Here is a 16,615-nt window from a genome sequence, read left to right on the forward strand (position 1 = left end):
TTTTTTGGGGGGAGAAAAAAGTTGCAGTGACTTATTTTTCTTTTTAACAAAATGTAGTATTACAAGAAAAGCATCATATATTTGAGAGATAAATCTCATTTTCAACAAAAAAGTAAAAAAATCTGTCATTTCTTTTGAGAGTTCTTTTTTTCCCCCCTCACAAAAACACTGCTTGTAAGTCAGGGTATCACAAGGATAAAATTTGATTTTTTCAAAAAATAAAGTTTTTTGCGTTTTCTTTCAAGAGTAGTTGCATTTTTGAGAAAGAATGCGATATCTTGGAAGAAAATGTAACTCATCCTCGCAAGGGTCGCAGGTGTGCTGGATCCAGGGGCGGGCCTATGTGATGGCCCAGGGTGGCCATGGCCACCCCTTGTGATACTCTGGCCACCCAAGGGGGACATTTTCATATCTGTGATTGTTCTGCCATTTTCAGATATGTGGAAAATTCTTACACCCCTCGATAATTCTGGCACAAGTTATTTCTATTGACTACATACAAAATATAAATATGCAATTGATCTGAATGGAAACTCTGAAACAGGGGTCTCAAACGCCGGTCCTCGAGGGCCGCGATCCTGCAAGTTTTAGATGTTTCCCCTACAGAGCCACACGTATAAATTCACGCACACACACATTTATGGCGACACAGTTAGCATGTCCACCGACCAGCACAGAGTCAAGGGCTCGAATCCAGGCTCCGAATTCCTGCGTGGAGATTACATGCTCTCCCCGTGCCTGCGTGGCTTTTCTCTGGGTACTCCGGTTCCCTCCCACATTCCAAAAACACGAATGGTAGGTTCATTAGACATTCTCTATTGTTCCTGAGTATGATTGTGAGTGTGAACGTTGTTGTAAGTACCCTGAATGGTTGTACGTCTGTATGGACCCTGCGATTGGCTAGCGACCACTTGAGGATGTTGACACCCGCATACTGCTTGAAGACACCTGGGATAGGCTCAAGCACGCCTGCGACCCTCGCGAGGACGAGTGGTTCAGATTTTTATAGATATATGCATAGCTAATCGTTTCAAGATACTTATCGTCTCTTTTTGAGGGACGTAGGCCCTTAATAGTTATCCACATGCGTGTATGTTTAAAGAATGGAAGGGGGAGGGAAAAAAATGGAGGCTTTTTTTTTTTTTTACAAAAGAAACTCTATTAGAAACAACATAATATGCAGAACAATACAATAGCATTTACAATAGTTGTTGTGAGAGTCCAGCATTGTTCGACACCGCTTGACAGTGTACTTCCTCTGTCGCTTGCTTCCCAAACAACGGGCTCCATATACTTTTCTTTTTTTTATACCTTTTGTATCTTTCCCTTGGCCGCATTTCTCTGAATTGTTCTCTTTATGTCCTTTTTTTTTTTAAACTGGGCACCTTTTTTGGGGGGGTTTCTTAAGTGCCCTGTCAGCTTTAGAGACATTGGCTTGTCCTCGTGCTGTTATCCCGCCGCCGTCGTCTTGCTCGTCCATCAAATAGTTTTTTTTTTTTTTCGAGGAACGCCACAGGAAGTTTCAATAGAGCCTTGGAAGTGTGATCGAAGGGCGGCGCCCACAAAATGGGGCGGGTGGTCAAGGTGATCTTTTTGGACTTTGGGGAGATGGGAAAGGGGATGGCCGGGAGGGGGCGGGCACCTTTTGGAACCTCGAAGGTGGGCCGGGTGATAATAAACAAGTGGAAGGGGTGTCGGAAGTGCGCAGGAAGGAAGATGGGCGGCGTTGCGGTCGGGACGGAGGGCATCCCCCGTAAATCCGTTCGGATGCCCCCGTGTGGCAGGGGACCTCCTGCTGTGCCCTGCGGTCCTGAACACACACAGAAAAGAGAGGGTTAATCATGAAATTTAATGCTAAAGCTAATGGTAGCAAGAAGCAGATTGTAAATGAGTTGAAAGTCACATCAGAGTATTTGTTTAGACACTATTTTTTATTTTCTTTTTTGCCTTTGAGCCATTCATTTTCATTGATTTGCCTTTATGCTATTCATTTCTGCACTTTATTATTATTATTATTATTTTTAAATATGGAGTGAGACCACTCTAGTTCTCAGTACATTTTTTGGCAATGCTTTTTTTTCCCCTTCCTGGAACAATAAAAATAATTGACAAGAGCAGATCCAGTGGTGTCAAATTAATTTTTGTCTCAGGTCAAGTTTGTAGTTCTGGCTCCGAGGGCCGTTACAACAATAAAACCTAAACAAATAATAATAATAATTGTCTCATCATATTATTACATATAGAATTAAAAAATAAAATAAAATAATATACTACGGTGGGCCTATTTTTTTTTTTGGGAGGGGGCTGTGGATTTCTTTTTTCATGAATTTTCTTCAATCAAAAAAGTCATTTTCTTTCATATGAAAATGTTTTTTGTATTGTATGTCATTTTTAAAGGTTGGAAAAAAAGTTGTATTTTATTGGTGAGAGAAATTACATATTAAAAAAAGTATTTTTTTTCCATTACATTTTTAAAAATACAGTTTCATGACAAAAAAAGTTGTATTTTTCCCCGATAATGGCAGTATTTTTGTTGTGTGAAAGTTTCCCCCTGTTGTAAAAAGCCTCGGCCGTGCTGCAGTGTGCCGAATTAGTATTGTGGTCAAAATATGGCAGCGCTTATTGTATTTGTGGCCTTTTTTTTTTTTTTAATAGCTTTGAAAGTCTGATTTAACAATGACGTGACGTACTTCAGACTAATGAAGGCCTCACACTTTGGAAAATCCCAAGTAAGACCGCTTCCTTGATCCTCAAACATCACCCGCAGTGCCGAAAGCCGAGCATGTAAACGTGGCACTAAAAGAAAAATCCATATTTTGCACGCTTAACAAGAACGCGCTGACTGCAAGAGTCGATGCGTGCGAAGTCAATGTACGTCGAGTCCCAATAAAGAGCTGCAAGGAGCACAAATTGCTAATAAGGTTTTCCACTAATAAGCCAATCGATGCGCGGAGCTTGAAGGCTTCCCGTGTTAGAGTCCGCAGGGGTCGAAACGACGGGGACGAGCATTCATGTGGACAATAAGTGTGTGTGTGTGTGTGTGGGGGGGGGGGGGGTAGTCTCCAAGAACCCCATCGTTAACAGTAAAAGTTCAAAAAGGGAAGTTCATGGGAGGGAGGCGGGGGCGCGCTTCAACCCCTCGGCCCAGGGTTAACAAATTCGCTCTTAATGATCGGAGCCAGGATTGGGGCACAAAAGCATCTCCAGCCGAGGTGGGGACGGACATTGGGGGTGGGGGGGGGGGTGGGGGGGGGGGCTTCACGGGCACAGCTACCTCTACCCAGTCAAGACACACACACACTTGGGGAAGCGCTCAGTTGGGGAGGGTGGGGGGGAGGGGAGCATATAGTGGCCACGAAGCAATTCGCTAAATGCTGTGAAAAAGGATATTTAGAATGGGTATGAACATTTATCGAAAAAAAAAAATTAAGAATACAAAAATAAAATTCTAATTGTGGTTTTACATAAAAAGCACAACAGCTTTATTGGCTTTGTGGACTTTTAAAAAAAATTTCTTTGCAGCTTGGGAAAGGAGTGCGTGCGTTTTTTTTAAAGCAGTTTGGGGTCGTCTGCTTGAAATTTTTAGCAAGCATCTTGAAATTTGGATTTGGATCCGGCGATGGGGGTGTGAGGGGGCGGGGCGTCTTTGGCAAGAGCAAACGGGGCCAAAGGTGACTTGCAAGTCACCTCGACGGCATTCAAAGCGTGAGTGTGGGGGGGTGGGGGGTCTGTCTTCTGCTTGGCTTGGCCGACTTTATGCATGCTGACAGGTGTATTGTTTCACAAGGGGGTGGGGGGGGGGGCAACTGGAACGTCACAAAGCAACACTAATTGGCTCGAATGCGCCAATGAAGACCACGATGAACAAGAAGCTCATGAAAAATGCTTCGGATACAAAATGAATCTTTTTTGGACCCCCCCTCTCCCATCATCATCCGCTATTAATTTAATTGCTCACAAAAGACTTTCATCCTTTAATTGACCTAGAAAAGATGCCACCAATACAAGCTGATGAAGCTGTAAGCCCCCCCTTCTTTCCTCCCCTCCCTTTGGTCCGTTCCATCTTTCCCTCCTCCTCCTCCTCCTCCACATTGACTCCCCCCCGCCCCCCCTCCCCGTCTCCCTTCATGTTTCTTGCTCGTCTTGGCTGGGCCAGGATTCCTCTGGTGGCCCAATTACGGGATTGAGCAGGCAAATTGAGGCTGTTTAAAGCGACGTCTGCTGGGAAGGCGAGCAGCTGCTACCGGGGACGAGGAGAGAGAGAGCGGCTACTTGGGCATGCCCAACACATACAAATACACACACACACGTAATCACACACACAATATAGCTGGTGCTTCCGTAACTACATTTCCTCACGATGAGATGCTTTGTTTTTTTTTTGTTTTAATAGCGCCGCACTTGGCGTAGGGGGTTAATGGCGTCCATTTCGGTAAACTGAATAAGTCAAATCCATTGGTCACACCTCTGCTGACGGCATATTTAATTTGGATCGAGTCAATTAGGCCCTGCTAAGCTCCATAGCCTGCTGGCTACCTCCTCCTCCTCCATTTTTTTTTTTTTTTTTGCACTAGTTTGCGTTCCCTCTTCCTGTGCCAGCAGTAATCCTATTACCGCACACACACACATGCTCACACACACACGCAAACATTTTATCCGTGTTTTCATTTGGCAGACGCTCACGTGCGCACTTTCTAAACACCAGACACTTGCCATACACTGTACGGTATGTTCCGGAATGACGTGGGAGTCCATTTGGCCTTGGGATGAGCGAGGGAGGGAAGGATGGAGATGGAAAAGGGAGTAAGAGAAAATAAGAGAGTGACGAGAAAAGAAAAAAAAAACGGTGAGAAACTGACCGACTGAGAAGTACTACAAAGTGAGGGGAGGTTAGGCAGAGGGGCCTTAAAGGGGAAGTCAAGTCTAATATTTTCTTTGCAGTAATATGTTCTATAGGGCGGCCCGGTAGTCCAGTGGTTAGCACGTCGGCTTCACAGTGCAGAGGTACCGGGTTTGATTCCGGCTCCGAACTCCCTGTGTGGAGTTTGCATGTTCTCCCCGGGCCTGCGTGGGTTTTCTCCGGGTGCTCCGGTTTCCTCCCACATTCCAAAAACGTGCGTGGCAGGCTGATTGAACACTCTAAATTGTCCCCAGGTGTGAGCGTGAGCGTGGATGGTTGTTCGTCTCTGTGTGCCCTGTGATTGGCTGGCAACCGATTCAGGGTGTCCCCCGCCTACTGCCCGGAGACGGCTGGGATAGGCTCCAGCACCCCCCTCGACCCTAGTGAGGATCAAGCGGCTCGGAAGATGAATGAATGAATGAATAATATGTTCTATGCGCTCCCCACGAGTCTAAACACGGTATTCTGATTAATATTGCCTTCATGGAATAGGAATGAAGGAGCAAAATCCAGCAGTTATTAACGATTCTGAGGGGGCGGCCATGTTGCCACTTGTTGACAAAAAATGAAATCACGAATTACTCAGGTGAAACGAGCGCTGAAGCACTTTGACGTCATTTGCAGTCGACAGCAATCGGCCAAAATGGCCGCGCAGACATGTATTTGAATAAAATCGATGCCCAAACTGCAAAGAATGAAAACTCATGTGAGTACAAGACTGCAGACTTACGTTCGCCTCGCTGTTGCGATTGGTCGTCCCCGGCGTGGGGGCGGGGCTACATGTAGTGCCACTGACCTTCCATGCCCATGTTCATACCCATGCCGCCCATTGGTCCTGAGGAACACCACATTCAAATCAGTCAAGAGTGAAAAAAATAAACAAGCAAAATAAAAAAAAAGAAAATAGCTGCTATGCTATGACCTCTTGCTACACCTTTTCATACAACAATACATGCCGATTTATATAGCGCTTTCACAACAGCGGCAGCTGTAACAAAGCGCTTAACAAAACAGTTAACATAAAGTAAAATAATAAACACAACACATAACATAAAACACGGACGATGATGCTTGTCGAACATACGCTAACAATACGCTACTATGCTGCGCTACAACAGAATGATGATGTGTCGTTGCGATGTCTTGCTATGACATCGTACACTATTTCACGCTACACTCATCCTGAATAGCGTTGCGCTATGACGTCATGCTACAACAGCAGGCTATGATTTTATGCTACGACAAAAATACGCTTCAATGTTACGTTACATCATAAAAAATGTCATGCTACGTCGTCACGATACGGCGTGGCGCTACGATACCACGCATTAGGACGTTGTATGACAAAATCATGTGACGATGTTGTGCTACAGCAACACGCTACAATGCTGCCGTGTGCGCCTACGACGTCACATATGACATACGTTCATGATGATTTCATGTTCCTGCTGTCATCCCGAAGAACGTTGCTTTACTTGGCCACACTACGAGGTCATGCTAGGACGCCATGCTACATGACGCCATGCTACTGTGCTAAGCTACAACCTTATGCTACGACATCTTGCTAGGACCTCATGTGCTATGAAATGATAAGAGGACGTCGCGCACTTCATCACGCTACAGCTCGCGCCCTCGTCAAGCTAATTACACCGTTGACGGAGCTTGCGCAGCGCAACGCCGCAATGTCACACGATAGCGTCGCGCCATTAACGCACCGGATGGCGTCGCCTCCCGCTGACTGCCCATGCCGTGACATCACAATATGACGTCTTGCTATGATGTCATGCTATGACGTTTTTGTAGCTGAAGCAGCTAGCCACATCAAGAAGCCATCATCCGCATTTCGCACACGATGCGCGATGGCAGGTGAACGGCGAAAGAAAGACGACCACAAGAAAAATGTTTTTAAAGCCTCACCAGGTGGTCTGATTCCCATGTGCTGCTGGCCGTCCATGACGAAGCCCCCCATCGGCTGGCCATCTGGATTATACGGAGCTCCTTGACTTACTGTGTGTACATATGGAGGAGATATCGAAGGGGAGCGAGAAGGGGGCGGGGGGAGGGAGAAGGGGGCGGCGGTAAAGCAGAGTGGTCAATTAGCGCTTGTAATTAAGGCTCAGTGGCCGGAGCAGGATCATCTGTTCGACCGCTGCACGCACGAGCAGGAGCAGGAGCGCCCGTTGTCTTGTAACGGACTTTTTCTAAGCTCCTGGTGGGCTTTAATGAGGTTTGAACGGCACGCACACATACACACACAAGTTTTACGCACACTCCATTAAAAAAAAAAAAAAAAAAAAACAGATCTATAGATAGATGCAATAGTTGATTAAAAGACTTTGTGGGCAGCGTGTGCATTAGCAGTCGGTATCAATTAGTTCCAGTCTGAAGGACGAAGGCAGACATGAGCAATCGCCAGAGGAGAATCCATACATTGATTCCCATACAAAGGAAATGATGGAATCAAGTTTTGGTTGACTCTTGAGGTTTATTTTCCCCGCATGATTCTCTTTGTCGACCAGCAAACCTCCAAACAAGTTCCAACAGGGGATTTTTGTGTTTTAGGATTGCGTTCCGTGCTCTCGTTTTGCCAGGTTTCCCAACCAGGTCCCGGCAGGTGTTGTTTTTGTTGTCTTGCCGTTTGTGCTTTTCGACATGTATTTTTTTCTCTCTTTTTGATTTCTTTGCACGCTTTTCCTCCATTGTGTTGTCGCGGGTTCTGGAACCAGGTTCGAACAACATGGCGTGGTTTTTCTGTGACAAATCTTTTCTCCATCATTTCCAGGTTCCCAAAGTTTCCAACATGTGATTTTGTTGAAGTCTTTCCTTATTCGTTTTTGGGCTTTTTCTTTTTAGTTTATTCTCAATTCCTCCAAACCGGTTCCAATAGTTGTTTTTGTTGTCTTTTGTATTTTTTTTTTTTTTTGCACTCTCTTTTTGGTCTCCGTTCCAACAGGTGTTGCAGATATTTATATCTTTTTTCCCCCCCACTGTTTTATCTCCAGGTTCCAACAGGGTGGTATTGTTGTCTGGCATTCCAAATGAGCTATTGAAATGCAACAGGATGATTTTATTTTACATACTTTTTTTTTTTTTTAGTTTATGGCGCTCATTGATTTCCAAAGACTATTTTTTTTTTTTTGCTTGGACGTTGATGTACTTTCAATGTAAACAGCCGGTGACAGAACACAATGTGTGCATGTCGTAAATCGGGGGGTCGGGGGGGTTCTGCACGGACTCGAGGGCGCTCGGCGAATCAAGTGCAACCCGAGAACGCTTGGCCCATTGTGACGCCCTCATAGAAATCCACTTAGCTCCCACTGAGGCCGTTAGTGGGTCAACTGGAGCAGAAGCAAGATCTCGCCCCCTCTGGATGCCTTTGAACTTTACTGCGGCCCCTAATACCACCCTGACCTTTCACCCCTATTACAGGTAATAAAGTTTACAGCAGCCCAAACTAAGCTGTGTAAAAGGGGAGGGTGGGGGGGAGGGGGGCGGTATAACCTCTCCATGAAACGGCCACAAATGGGGACAAGATGGCAGGGGGAGTTGCGGGAAAAGGAGCTGTGGAGCCAAAAAGCCAAACAACTTGTTGGATACATGAAAAGACTTGCCTGCGCGGTTCGACTGGTCGATCATGGGTTGCACTATTCTCCTCCTGGCGTTGATGAACCTGGAGGAGGACGAGGATGAGGAGGAAGAGGAGGAGTGGAAAGAGAGAGAAAACAAGATTAAAAGAGCTGCTCGGGTGGCCTTGGAAAGCTTGTTGCTTCAGATGAAAACACACAGTGCGATGTAAGTAAAAGATAAAGTCAAAATTGGAACCACGGAAAAACTTTCAGGTGGCTTTGTCATTCCTAACCGCTGGGGAGCATGTGCGGGGGAGGGGGGGGGCGGCAAAACAACAAAGACACATTTAGCAAAGGGGGAATCGAACCAATGGACTGATAGTGAAGTGGGGTTAATCCGGAGTCAAGGAAGGCCACTCGCTAAAAGACATCTGATGTCCTCCCAGCCACTCAGGAAAGAACGTCAGTCATCACAATGATCAAATTAGTAGCAACTATCATGGAAGAAAATGATTTTAAAATATCATATTTGATGTCGATTTATTTTTTTTAAATCAAGTTTTATTTGCTTTTTGAATTGCAGTAAAAGTGTAACAGCCCAAAGAATTTCTGTAAATTGTCCATCGTTTTAAATCATTATTGACAAACAGGAAGAGATATAAAATAAAACAACAAATAAATCATATTAAACAATATCATTTGAAAAGGGTTTTAATATTACAATACAATATTATATACTGGCGTATTTGTCCCACAATACTATAAAAGTCAAAAAGTGAATTAAAAAAAAAAAAGAATACAAACACATTTTAGGGAACTTCAGTGAACTTCTATACATGCGGAAAAAAAAGACAAAAAATATGGAAAATTCATGTTGATTTTCCAAAATACATGCGATGACAAAGAAACTGACTGCCGTCGAATCATCCGTTGAAAATATATTCTTTAACCGAGAGCAAAAGCATTCATGTTTGAATCTGCTGTTTGTTCATTCTCACTGCGCCTCTCACACACACACACACGCACACACACACACGCACACACACACTGACCTGCCGTGACCTAACCCCTGGTGAATCGACCCTTTGACCAGTGCAATGACCCCCGAGGAGCGCGAGGCCTCTCTGGGATTTGGGGACTTGATTTATGTGTTCCTGCTGTTGCCCCCGCCGGACTTTTGCATTTGACGTCTTGTAAGGGGAGCATTAGCCAAAAGTAAAAGAAACAAAAGTCCCCCCCCCTCCTAACCACCCCCAGCATTTCAAGGACCCCCCCCCCCCCCCAGCACAGAAGAAGGAGAAGAGCAAAACAAAAGGGACACGTTTGACCCCCTCATTGCTGAAGGGACGTGTACTCCTTTTGGATACAAAGTGCTGGCAAATTCACAGAAAAAAAAAACAAACAAATACGAGATGTGGAATGAATTCAAATTAAAAATGAAAAAAAAATGAAGCGCCATACCACCAAAACAGAAAGAATAACTTTGTACAAACCTGTTCTTTGACTTACTGATTTGCGATATTGGCGTTTTGTGTTTTATGGCGAGTCATCCAAATTTGCGGCCATGTTTCACAACAAATTTGGGCAATTTAGTCTCGCTCGTGCGTCGAGTATACATGGTTTAAATTTGGTGGCAAGCTGAAAAACATTTTGTTTGTTCGACCTCTTGAAAGCATGAAATGACAGCTTGAAGCCAAAATGCCAGACTTTGTGTCTTTTCGTGCAGCAATTTCATGCTGTTTTTGTGGACAGAAGTTTCCAAATATTTAGGTAGGGAAAGTTTTTTTTTTTTTTTTAAAGAACTCCAGGAAATGATCTAAACCGTCTGCTTGAAAACAAAATGGCCGATTTCCCATGTGGTGGTAGAAATATCTACTAAAGACTATTTTTGCTGGTTTACTAATGATTGGTCTACCAAATTTCATGTCGCCAAGTTAAACTGGCTTCGGGGGTTGAATTGTCACAATATTCTACGAGGAAAGGAATGAAACAAAACCGCAAGAATTCATCTGTCTTTTTGGACATCACTTTTTTTTTTTTTGTAGCTCTACTCAAGATAAACATACCTATCAAATTTCATGTAGTTACATGCAACTGGCTTCTTGGGCTGAATTAAAAAAAAAATGGGTACGAATGACCGCAGAAAATGATCGGAAACGGCTGCTTCAAATCAAACTGGTAGACTTCCTGTGTCTTTTTGACACTTGTTTTTCGTTTTTTTTTTGGTAGGTCTACGATAGACAATGTCACTTTGCTTTATGAAATTTGCTTTAATGGCTGATGTTTGAAAGACTTGTTTTGCAACTTTGCTGGAATCAAAAGTGGGGAATTCTGCGTCTGTTTTTTTTTTTTTTTTGGAGGGGGGTGGTGAGGACACCAAGGGAGGAATGCGAGAATGTACCGACATGGCAGAGCACCATCAAATGAGGGAACGTCTGGAGTTTTATCACCAACACCCTCCCCCTCCCTCCCCATCCCCATCCATCCCTCCACCAGCCCTCCCTGGCGGGGGCCCGTTTCGCTGGGGGAGATATGGGAGAGTCGAGGAGCATTCCTCTAACTCCTCTCCTCTGCGGGCCCTTTACAGAAGGTCACCCGAGGGCCAGCGCTGACTAACTGTTGACCTCCACTCCTCCGCAAAGACACCTCCCATATATATATATATATATATTTGAAAGCCCCTTTTTAATATTCTTCCCCGCTGTACATCCACAAACACGGTGATGCAAGACGGAGGAACTTTTGGCAAGGCGCATTTCTTAGAAAGCCAAGTGTTTGTTCGTAGTAGACCGTGACGGCCGCATCCAAAACGAGAGGAAAAGTGAATCATTTTCGGAGAACAACATTTCTAGTGTGCACATACCACTCCATCAAAGTACCGCCTCGTTTTGGATAGCAATGAAATTGGCATTCATCATGTTGCATTTTCCTCGCAAGGATGACAAATACAGAAAACTGGCCACTTTTTAGAGTGCACTTTACCAATGATACCGTTCGTATTTTGATATTTGAGCAATGATGCCGATATCGTCACAATATTTTGGATTGCAATGTTTTACATGTGACACTCATTGGATTATGATTCCATCACGATACCTTGTCAACAATATCAGTCGCCTTTTTTTGATACTTTGTCAAAACTATTGATATTATCACCCCGATTCTGTTTGTAATTCAAAAAGTCACAAAACCTTCCATTGAATAGTGATAATATTCACCATACTGTACCAATGATACAGATGACATTACCATGCCAATGATACCAATATTACGATACCGTTCATATTTTGATATTTGAGCAATGATGCTGATATCGTCACAATATTTTGGATTGCAATGTTTTACATGTGACATTCATTGGATTATGATTCCATCACGATACCTTGTCAACAATATCAGTCGCCTTTTTTTGATACTTTGTCAAAACTATTGATATCATCACCCTGATTCTGTTTGTAATTCAAAAAATCACAAAACATTCCATTGAATAGTGATAATATTCACCATACTGTACCAATGATACAGATGACATTACCATGCCAATGATACCAATATTACGATACCGTTCGTATTACGATACTTTAACTGCAATACCAATAGCATCATGATGGTTTTCCAATAATTTAAAGAGTACTCTGATAGGTTGCCTACGATACCGAGAGCATTCCGATCCATTGCCACCATTTCCAAGAAGCATTATGATATTTCGCCAATGAAAGCATAAATATCAAAATACGGGGCCTCGAATATTGATAGTGTCATAAGATATCAGACTTTTTTTAAAGTGCGCACTCTAACTACTGTACATACAAAACTCTGTAGAAAAAAACGCCTCGTTTCAGAGTGGACCGTTACGTCTCCTTCATCCCCCCCTCCCCCTTCATGTATTTACTTCCGAGGCCTGTTTTATCACTCCTTATCATGCCTCCCTTCTCTGGTGGAAAGTGCCGGTCCAGTTTCAACACATACTGGACAACATCAACCCCCCCCCCACCCACACCCCTCCTTCACCCCATCTCTCTCCCGCCGCCAGCTTCCTGTCCCCGATGTGCCCGTATCTGAGGCCAGATGCACCATGGGGCCTGGAACATAGGAGAAAATGCCTCTCATAATAGCAGCCGGGGGAACAAGAGGCAGAATGGAAAGAAGGAGAAGGGAGGTGCGGGGGGTGTGGGGGGGGGAGTAGTCGCTCTCACTGCGAGCGTTAACAAGCTGAGCCGAATGAGAAGACGAGGAGTAAACGGCGAGCTCCTCTTCACCTTCGCACGACCCCCCAAGCCACCATACATGCCCAGTGTTTATGGCCTCCCCCAAGGCAACACAATGAGGCTCACTATTCAAGCGCGACCACAATAGTCGGGCTATTTTGGCCTAAAACGGGGTGAGAGAAGTGTCATATACGAGGTGACCCCAAATAAAAAATGTACTCCCGTTGCCTCGTCGTGGGAGCCAAGCGCCTGGGCGTTTGGAGTTCCAGCAGGGGCACACACACACACACACACACACACACACACACACACACACACACACGCACACACACACACATGCCGTCCATGTGTTGCGCCACAACTGAGGACGCCATGCGGTCTTTGTTGATGCGCCTCCAGAGTACGAAGGCCTTCAAAGTGTGTACAACTTGGAGGAGGACCAATATTTTCAGGGTGACGGGGGTGGAAATAGGCCTCAAAGCTGTGTTTTCAGGCGCACACGTCAGCGTAGCCCCACAAGTGCCTTTCGCCATTTTTCTTTGGCTTTCTGATGCCGCAGCAGGGTGGAAAAAACAAAAAAATCAAGTCTACAGGCTGTTTCATATGACATGCAGTTTATTATATAACAACCACATAACTTTGCTTTAAAGTCTGCTAGCTTAATGCTAATGCATACCGCAGGGGTGCCAAACCAGTCGATCGCGATCGACGGGTCGCCGCCGGACTGGTTTTCTATTTTTGTGTGAGCACCCTCAGCATCCTATCAGTTTCAATTCCACCCAAAAGTATATTAGAAATAAAATAAACTTTAAAAAATATATTAGTTAAGTGCCATATATTTATAAAAATATATATGGCACTGGCAAAGAATGGGAATCTGGAGCGCCGTGAGAGGCATTTTAAAACGGTACATGAACGTACGCGATGGATATTTGAACACAAGCAGGTGAGCAACACGCATAGACATGCAGCAATACTCAGGCATATGTTCTTTATCCTCTTTGAAGAGCTGAGACGGGTTTAGGTCTACTCGCATACTTGTATTATACACACACACTTGTATTATACAGCACAAGGAGCAGCACCGTGTCCATAGAAATGAAGCAAAGAATATTTGAAATGGTCATTTATTTACATTCTATTTAATGCCACGACTAAATTTTTTTTTCAATAAAGCACAATAATATAGCATAATAATATTGAGAATAATGCTATTTTTCTAAGTAAACATTTCAATCTACTCATATTACTTTTAGTTTGCAGTCTCTCTTTTTTTTTTTGTATAATAATGTCTTACCATTATTTCCCCAGCAGGGGGTGGGGGGGGGTATTACCTCAAAACACATCTGTTTCGACAAGCCTATTCACTCAGACCATAAAGCCATTGTTTTATTTATTTATTTTGTTGTATTTTTTCTTATCTTATTTGATGTAGTTTTTTAACATTGTACTCGTGATTTTAACTGCTTGTTGTAAGGTGTCCTTGAGTTTCTAGAAAGGCGCCCACAAATAAAATGTATTATTATTATTATTATTATTACATTGGAATTTAAACAAATCAGATTGTGTTCGACTCTTGCAGCGATTTCTCGTATCTGGTCTGAAAAGACACTGGAACCGAGGGTGACTGCCAAGCTAATGGCCTATTCTCATTACATCACACACTTTCTATACACACACTCAAGCGCACAGGTGTACGTGCGGCACACGTGAAATGGCCAATTAAAAGCAAGAAATTGTCTTTTTCATCAGCTGCCTCGTTGGTGTGACCGATTGCGAAGTAATTTAATAATGAGCTGGTGGAAAGATGCAGATTGGAGATACAAAAGGTTACGTGGCAAGCTCGCTCATTTCAATTCACAAGACACGCACACACCCTAACACACAAATACACACATACACACACAGAGCCTATCCATCCATCCATCCATCCATCCATTTTCCACCGCACACACACACACAGAGCCCACTAGCAATATTATTTTAGGAGATAGCTACACACTCACACACACACACACAGGCTGAGCAGGACTTATTTGGCACCCGCCAACAGAGGTGCACGATGCATATTCAAAATCTCGGAGAGCTGGAAATAACTGGTGGCCACCACGCACACGCTCCCGCCGGCTGCCACTCAAGGTGATTTAAGAGAGGGAAAAGGAGAAGGCGAGGACTCGGCATCGGCGCTTATCGTCGACTTGTCAGTGCGTGGATGACGTCCATTGTTTGCTCCTCAAACCACAATTAACGCCTCGCCCACATGTGCTTCCTGCTCACACAAACACACACACACACTCACATTGTACATGCAAAGTCACAGTAAAATGGTTAAACTTTTACCAGGGAAAAAAAAAGATGATTTATTAGCTTAATAGCACTTGCGCATGATGGGATTTAGTAGCATCGTGTTGAAATATACACGCGCACAAACATAGAGTAAAGAAAGTAGCCAGTCTGTCACACTCATGGACAAATTTCGTTTGCAGTTGGGCATAACATAAAATCACTATCAGGGGTGGAAACCGAACATAACAAGGTCAACAAAAGTTCACGTTTTTTTCTTAAGGAACAACAAAGCAGGCACATGGCTGTGCGATACCGCGATAGTTCAAAGTATCACGATATTTTGACCATGATACTTGACATCCATGCACTTTTTTGCCACCAATATTATCATCGATTGCCGCAGAATCAACATCGTCACTCTAAAAATACTGATATAGTTTTGTGATACTTTGCCACCGATTGAAAAACATCTGGTGCTGATAGTATCACGATACTTTACTAATGATACAGATAGTATTGCGATACTTACACAGATAGTTTTGTGCTACTTTGCACAAAAGCTATCGTAATACTTTGCCGACGACCGACAGGAACATCGTACTTTTGACGATGCAGAGAACATCACAATATCTTGATACCATCGCAATACCGTAAAACTGATAGCGTCATGATGCTTTCTACCGAAACGATAACATTGAGATACTTTCCCAACAACACTAATACAATCATCATATATTCAAAGATTGAGAACTTCACACCAATAGTACCGTGATACTTTGCCTATGATAGACAGCAGAATGGAACTTTACTGAAGATTGAATAGAATAAAAATACTTTTGCCACTGAGACCACTACTCATCACAAATGCAGATAAGATACTTTGAACCAATACCGATAGTCTTGCCAGTGATACAACAGCATCATGAATGATACATTGCCACCGACACCGAAAGCATCACAATCCTTTTACGATACCAGTAGTATCACGATACTGTGATACGGATAGTATCGCGATCATTTGGAACTGTAGCGATCGACTGAGGATAAGTTGTCTACATACCAGTTGTAATAGGACACTTTGTCAACAATGGTACACAAGAACATGACAAGGGAACAACAAGAACAAGACACACCCGCGCACTTCAACACACACACACTCACGCACGCGCGCGGTCAAAAACAAAATAAACAGCGATCATGTCTTTTGTGCTAGTTTGATTAACATCATAACCGAGGCAATTTTCAAATTAGATGAGTCACGTTTATAATGTGTCTCAATTACTTGCAGCAACAGAGTTCTCAAACTGCACACATGTTGAAAACAAACCAGCGTCAGTTTCTCTCAACTTGTTTATTTTGTACTCTTAAACATTGAGGTGTATGCGCAACAGCGCCCCGTGAAGTCCGTACCTCTTTTTTGGGGGGCAGGGGGAGGGGTCATATCACAAAACACCCCCCAAGGCTCCTCCTGCTTTTCTCTTCATTTGCCTCACACACAGGTATGGATGTGTGCAATGTGGACAAAATGCCACCAAAAAGTTACAGCCAACATGTTGATGGTGCCTGTATATACGGTACTGCATGCAAATGTGATCATGTTGTGAATTTGTTGTTGAGGTTACTATGGGGACCCAAGCTGGCTACTTGCCTAACTG

At 43.8% G+C, this 16,615-nt stretch overlaps 1 protein-coding gene across 2 annotated transcripts in view; it reads right to left on the reverse strand.

Annotated features, from left to right (window-relative positions):
- Positions 1-1,395: 1,395 nt before the first annotated feature.
- LOC127610425 (homeobox protein Meis1) overlaps positions 1,396-16,615 on the reverse strand; it is an 87,644-nt gene continuing 72,424 nt past the window's right edge. For both annotated transcript variants that reach the window (XM_052080593.1, XM_052080592.1), the window contains exons 10-13: positions 8,512-8,570; positions 6,818-6,907; positions 5,631-5,735; positions 1,396-1,810 (exon numbers count right to left, since the gene is read on the reverse strand). In XM_052080593.1, the coding sequence (XP_051936553.1) occupies positions 5,677-5,735; positions 6,818-6,907; positions 8,512-8,570 (208 nt within the window). In that variant the 3' untranslated portion in view covers positions 1,396-1,810; positions 5,631-5,676. The remainder of the gene's footprint in view (positions 1,811-5,630; positions 5,736-6,817; positions 6,908-8,511; positions 8,571-16,615) is intronic.

Source organism: Hippocampus zosterae, chromosome 11 (genome assembly GCF_025434085.1).
Source record: "Hippocampus zosterae strain Florida chromosome 11, ASM2543408v3, whole genome shotgun sequence".
Lineage (NCBI taxonomy): Eukaryota > Metazoa > Chordata > Actinopteri > Syngnathiformes > Syngnathidae > Hippocampus > Hippocampus zosterae.